This window comes from Priapulus caudatus, unplaced genomic scaffold (assembly GCF_000485595.1).
Source record: "Priapulus caudatus unplaced genomic scaffold, Priapulus_caudatus-5.0.1 Scaffold1292, whole genome shotgun sequence".
Taxonomy (NCBI): domain Eukaryota; kingdom Metazoa; phylum Priapulida; class Priapulimorpha; order Priapulimorphida; family Priapulidae; genus Priapulus; species Priapulus caudatus.
In genome coordinates this window covers 4,604-11,370 of record NW_014578353.1, presented here as the reverse complement: position 1 = coordinate 11,370, position 6,767 = coordinate 4,604, and the positions used below count along the sequence as shown (strand labels likewise).

At 51.3% G+C, this 6,767-nt stretch overlaps 1 protein-coding gene across 1 annotated transcript in view; it reads left to right on the top strand.

The window, feature by feature from the left end:
• The window catches only part of LOC106816125 (protein kinase C delta type-like), a gene marked incomplete at its 3' end in the record, with an annotated part of 17,477 nt that extends 11,544 nt beyond the window's left edge, over positions 1-5,933 (top strand). The window contains exon 2 of the mRNA XM_014820681.1: positions 5,794-5,933. Within this exon, the coding sequence (XP_014676167.1) occupies positions 5,794-5,933 (140 nt within the window). The remainder of the gene's footprint in view (positions 1-5,793) is intronic.
• Between the last annotated feature and the right edge of the window lie 834 nt (positions 5,934-6,767).

Below are 6,767 nucleotides of genomic sequence, written 5' to 3'. Positions count from 1 at the left end.
CACACATACCCGAGCGCAGCATTGACGCACGCACGCACGCACGCACGCACGGCTGCACGCACGCACAGACGAGCGTACGCGTACATGGACGTGTACGCATCAGGATCCACGTAAGAACGCACGCGCGCAAATCTTACATAGAGTAGTAAGAAAGCATTAGCTTCTGATCTGCCGCTGAGAGGCGAGAGTTCGCGTGTGCCGCCGCGCGGGGACTATAGCGTATTGGTAGCACACTGAGAAATCATTTCCCATAGGCGGCCATACTTACGAAAAAATTCCCATAAATCAGCAGAATTTTTTTTGAGAAATCACAATGCCATCCTCTGAATCTACGTCGCAAGTGACACCATATACGTTGTTAACTCAAAAATTATTACATAACGGCATATGCGTTCATTTGCCGGCATGCACGCACTCGAAATGGCCACTTTGCAATGTCATTTTACGCGAAAAAGTAAGCTTCCTTCGAAAATTCTCTGGTCGCCCCAGCAACGCACCCCGCACCACTGTCGGATTTAGCAGAGATTCTAGTTTTTGAAATTAGCAAATGCAAAGAGTTCTAAGCATTTCTAATGAGAAATAACAAATTCAAGCGCACGCATACACTGAAATACGATCTCATTCTTGTGCTGATTGGCTGATTTCCCACCGTAATACCTTCTCTTGCAGCAGAAAGCGATAACACGCGTGCTACGCCTACGCACGTCTGCGCATGCCAGCCCGCCATGGCTACCAGCTTGCACAACCCACTACTAATACCGCTGCGTGCATGCGTGCACGGGAGCTGGTATTGTGATGCTCCTCTACACGACTCCATAACCGTGCAAGAGAGAAATGCAAAGAGTTCTAAGCATTTCTAATGAGAAATAACAAATTCAAGCGCATGCATACACTGAAAAACGATCTCATGTATTTCATGCAGTTTTCGTGATGCAGATCTCGCTGCATTGTGCGTGCTCGGCGGCACTGCCAGACCTGTCACTCTTGCTCACGCTGACAGGCCTTAGTGTGACTTCTTCTCCTCTAGCAGAGAGCGTGCGTGCGTGCCTGCGTGCGTGCGTGCGTGCATGCGTGCGTGCATCTATTCGCGCGTGTGCGTGTGCCTGCTTGCGTATATGTAGGCGCGCGCGTGTGCGTGCGTGTGCGTGCGTGTGCGTGCGTGCGTGCGTGAATCTATGCGTGCGTGCGTGCGTGCGTGCGTGCATGCGTGCGTGCGTGCATGCGTGCGTGCATGCGTGCGTGCGTACGTGAACACGCGCGTGTGTATATGTGGGTGCGTTTGTGTGTGCGTACGTGCATGTTTGCCGGCACGCGTGCGCGCTTACGTGCGTATGTGTGCGTGCATGTCTGCGCGCTTGCGTGCGTGTGTGCGCGCCTGCGTGCGTGTGGGCGCGCCTGCGTGTGTGTGCGCGCCTGCGTATGTGTGCGCGCCTGCGTGTGTGTGTGCGCGCGCCTGCGTGCGTGTCTGCGTGTGTGTGTGCGCGCCTGCGTGTGTGTGTGCGCGCCTGCGTGCGTGTGTACGCTCTGCCTCCAGCCAGCGTTAATCTTAATTAGCTGCCAATGTAACCGCAAAGCAAGAAACATTTTACGTACTAACAGCGGCTCTCGTTTGAAACGTGAATTTAGCAGCAGTAAATATGCGTCGTTGTCATTCAACTACGAATGAAGTCTTTTCCCCCCTGCTGGCCAGAATAAATAAATATTCCGTTGCCCCGCGCGACCCGCACTCGTAAAACGTTGGCGAAATCTCAAGCAAAATAATTTGATTTCGAGATTCAATCGAATTTCGGTAGTCGCACGCTTGCCAATCACACCCGGTCACCCGCGGAAATAAGTGCGTGTCCAGCCGGCGTGACAATGTCGCGTGAGCCTGCTGTCTGTCGTGTGTCGCATGATCATGAGTTAGTGCAACTGTAAACGTTGCGTAGAGCTGGCGCCCGCAGCGTGCGGTTATTAATCAACTTGACCGGCCAGATCCATTGTGTATTGAGTAGGGTCAGGGTCACATGATGGGTGAATGAATGAATGAATGGATGAATGGATGGATGGATGGATGGAAGGATGGATGGATGGATGGATGGATGGATGGATGGATGGAGTTGATGGATGGATGGGCGAATGAAGAATGAGTGGATGGATGATGGATGGATGATGGATGATGGATGGATGGATTGGATGGATGGATTGTGATGCATGGGGCATGGAGTGCATGGATGCATGGTATGGATGGCTGATGGATGGATGGGGATGGATGAATGGCGAATGAATGAATGGATGATGGATGATGGATTGATGATGATGGATGGAGATGGTATGGATGATGGATGATGGAGGATGACGATGGGTGATGGAGAATGGATGGCTGGAGAGGATGGATAGAGTGATGGATGATTGCATGGATGGATGGATGGATGGATGGATGAAGGTGATGGATGGATAGATGGAGGGATGATTGAATCGATGATAAATGGATGGATGGTATGGATGGATGATGATGGATGGATGATGGATCGATGGATGGATCGGTGATGGATGGATGGATTGGATGGATGGATGGATGGATGGATGGAGTGGGATGGTGGATGGAGGAATGGGATGCGATGGATGGTTGGATGGAACTGGATTGGATGGGATGATGATGGATGAAGGATGGATGGATGGATGATGGATGGATGGATGGATGGATGAGGATGATGGATGGATGGTGGATGGAGGGATGATGGAGGATGGATCGGATCGTGTGGAGATGGATGGATGGATGGATGGCTGGATGATGCGATGGATGATGGTGAGGATGAATGGGATGGATGGATTGACGTGGATGGTGGGTGGACTGAATGGATGTGTAATGGATGGATGGATGGATGGAGGATGGCATGGATGGTACAGATGTATGGATAATGGATGAATGGTAGATGGGTGATGGATGGATGGCCTGGATGGATGTGTGTGGATGGATGAGTGGGATGGAGCGGATGATATGGATCGGATAGATGGGTGGATGATGATGGACGGATGGACGGAACGCATGATGGAGGATGAATGATGAGGATTGATTGGCTGCGATGAATGAAAGAAGTGGATGGATGGATGAATTGAGGGTGGATGGAGGATTGGTGTATGGATGGATGTGGCAGATACATGTAGCAGTAAATGAGGTAATTTGCATGGAAACCTTGCAAACAGAATACACGTGCGTGGCGTGGGGCAGTGACATGATCATAGCAGCGACCTGTGCATTATTAGTCGAGCCGCGTCGCGTCACCGCAAATATATAAACAAGTTACGCACGCGTCGCGCGTAGAGGTTGGCGATCCGCCGTGGACAATTGCGCGCCGTGATGCTCCCTGCAGGCGCGCGATCTCGAATATATAGATGTGGTATCACTCGATGCATGCAACGTTGTCACACACGACATCCACACACACCAGTACACACACACATCGACACACACACAGCACTACGACCCATCACACACACACACACACACACACACACACACGACACCATGCACCACCACTCACAGACAGCGCCTGCAGCGCACCCGGTTACACCGCACACCCACTGACGCACAGCACACGCACACCGCACACACACGCACACCTAACACACACCACACGCACACGCACACGGCACACGCAGGCACCAGCACGCACACGTTCGTGGCCCACGCACACACACACACACACACACACAGACACACATAGCACACACACACACACACACATACGTGAAGGTATCCGGGGCGCCGCTGCCGCGATATGCTGCTCAACTCACCCGCCTAGATAATGAGTGCCGGAGAGGATGCTGCTGCTGCTGCTGCTGCTGCTCGCTGCTGGTCGCTGCTCGCTCGCTTGCTCTCGCCGCTGTCTGCTGCTTCTGCTGCGCGTGCTTCTGCTGGCTGCTCGCTTCTGCGCTGCTGCGCTTCTGCTGCTGCTGCGTTCTGCTGCTGCTGCTTCTGCTGCTGCGCTGCTGGCTGGCGCGTGACTCTGCTCTGCTGCTGCTGCTTGCTGCTGGCTGCCGCTGCTGCTGCTTCTGCGCTGCCGGCTGCGGCTGCCTTCATGCTGCGGCTGCTTCTACTAACTTGCTGCTGCTTCGCTGCGCGCTTCTGCGCTGCTTGCTGCTGCGCTGCTCGCATGAAGCGACGAATTATCTGTTATAGCACTGCTGTTGATTACCGAACGTGGATTGTAGCAATTACACCGACGGAACGTATCGACCTAGGCTGATCACTGCGTGGTAGTATCTGCTCTATCTACCAACCACTCACACTCTGCTTTTTTTATCTGCCTGCGCGTGCCATGCATCTCTCTCTCTCTCTTCCTCTTCTCTCTCTCTCCTCCCCCTCTCTCTTCCTCTTCTTTCTTTCCTCTCTTCTCCCTCTCTCTCTTCCTCTATTCCTCTCTCTCGTCCCTCTCTCTCTCTTTCCTCTCCTTCCTCTCATCTCTCCTCTCTCTCTCACGATTCCCTCTCCCTTTTCTCTCTCTTCCTCTCTCACTCTCTTCTCTCTCTCTCTCTCTCGTCCTCTCTCTCAGTCGTCAGCTCTCTCTCTATATATATATAAGTATAATATTACTAAGTACATACCTCTCCTCTCTCCTTCTCTCTCGCTCTTTCTCTCTCCTCGTCTCTCTGTTCCTCGTTCTCTCTCTCTCTTCTCGCCATCCTACTCACATCCGCCTATCTACCTGTGTGTATGCTCGCTACTCCTCGTGCGTCGCGCTCTCTGCGTCTGTCTCTCTCTATCTCTATCTTTCTCTCTCACACGTTTTTTTCTCATTCTATTCCTGCTCTCTCTCACTTTCTCTCAATCTCTTTATCTCGCTTTCCCTCCTCCACCCTCTCGCCTAGCCGCTCTCCACTCTCCTCGCGCCGCTATCCCATTAGCCACGTCTCCTGTCTCTTGCATTCTCTGTCTCCCTCTCTCCCTTTCTTGTCTCACGCTCTTGCTCGCACTCTCTTGGTCTGTCTCTGTTTCTTTCTCACTCTTACTCTCACTCTCTCTAGCTATGTAGCGCTTTCGCTTTCTCTCTCGGAGTTTCCCGTTTCTATCTTGCTCTCCCTCTCAAATTACGGCTCGCTCTCTTTCTCTCTCTCTCTCTCTCTCTCTCTCTCTCTCTCTCTCTCTCTCTTTGTCTTTCTTTCGCTCGTTCTTGCACACTCATTCTCATTACCCACCAACTACTGATTGATGTCATACCACTACACACGCATTGACAATTGCTGACATCTTCAGGTCATGGGTCTGCAGCTAATGTGCCCTGCGTTAACCCTTGACCGCGCTTGTACGTCACGTACGCAGCTACTAACCCGCGTGTTTGACTTCACTGCTCGGGCAAGGTCACGCGTTACATCAGCTTACGTAACCCCGTGTTTGACCTTCACCTCGGCAGGTCACCGTACACAGCTTACGTAACCCCGTGTTGACCTTTCACCTCGGCAGTCACCGTACACAGAATATTAACTCGCTGTTTAACCTTCTACCTTGTCAGGTCTACTGTTCACAGCTTACTTAACCCTGTGTTTGACCTTTGACTTTGTCCAGGTCTACTGTTCACAGCTTAACCCTGTGTTGACCCTTCCACTTTGTCAGGTACTGTTGACAGTTTAACCGTGGTGTTTGACCATCCACCTTGGCAGGTCTACTGTTCACAGCTAACCGCTCGATGTTGGACCCTCCGGCACCTTGTCAGGTCTACTGTTCACAGCTTAACCCTGTGTTTGACCTTCTACCTTGTCAGGTCTACTGGCCACAGCTTACTTAACCCTGTTTTTGACCTTTGACTTTGGCAGGTCACGGTCCACAGCTGGTGCAGAAGAAAAGAACGATATTTCCGGGCTGGAACGCATGCTTCGACGCGCACACGTACGATGGTCGAGTCATCAACATCGTCGTCATGGACCGCTCCTCTTCCCATACACCCGCAAAGCAGGTAAGCTGGGAATAGGTGGATGGAGGGTGGTGGGAGGGTGGTTGATGAGTGGTTAGTAGTGGGAGGGTGGTGGTTGGGTGGTTGATGAGTGGTTAGTAGTGGGAGGGTGGTGGTTGGGTGGTTGATGAGTGGTTGGTGGTAGGTGGGTGGTGGGAGGGTGTTTAATGGGTGGTTGGTGTATTGCGATGGATGGTGGATAGTAGTGGGTGGTGGTGGGCTGCTGGTGGGTTGTGGATGGTTGGTTGAGGGTGGTTGATTGTGTGTGGTTGGTTGTGGTTGGTTAGTTGTGGTGGTTAGTTGTGGGTGATTGTTTGTGGATGGTGGTTAGTTGGTTGGTGGTTAGTGTAAGGTGGTGGTGGGTGAGTGTTGAAGGGTGAGGCTGGTCTGAGGAGATGGGGGTTGGCTGGTAGGTGGTGGGCATAGGAAAAATTTTGGGAGGGGTGGTGGGCGGTGCTGGTTAGTACCAATAAGACAAGAAGTGGTAGCGTCCGACAGTGGAGTGCTGGTAGTTTAAATTGTTTAAATGTAAAACGTTGCTTTCTGCATTTATTATAAACATTGCTCTCTCTCTCTCTCTGTCTCTCTCTCTCTCTCTCTCTCTCTCTCTCTCTCTCTCTCTCTCTCTCTCTATTATATATAACTAAAAACACAGGAACAGCCATGTAGATATGAAATTAAATGTAGAAAAATAGAATAGGGTGTTGAATTTTAATCAGCAAGCTTTCGAGAATGATAAGTTCTGTTGTCATTTTATAACCTGATGAAGAGAGATCATTCTCGAAAGCTTGCTGATAAAAATGTAACACCCTATTCTAATTTTCTAAATTTTTGTGT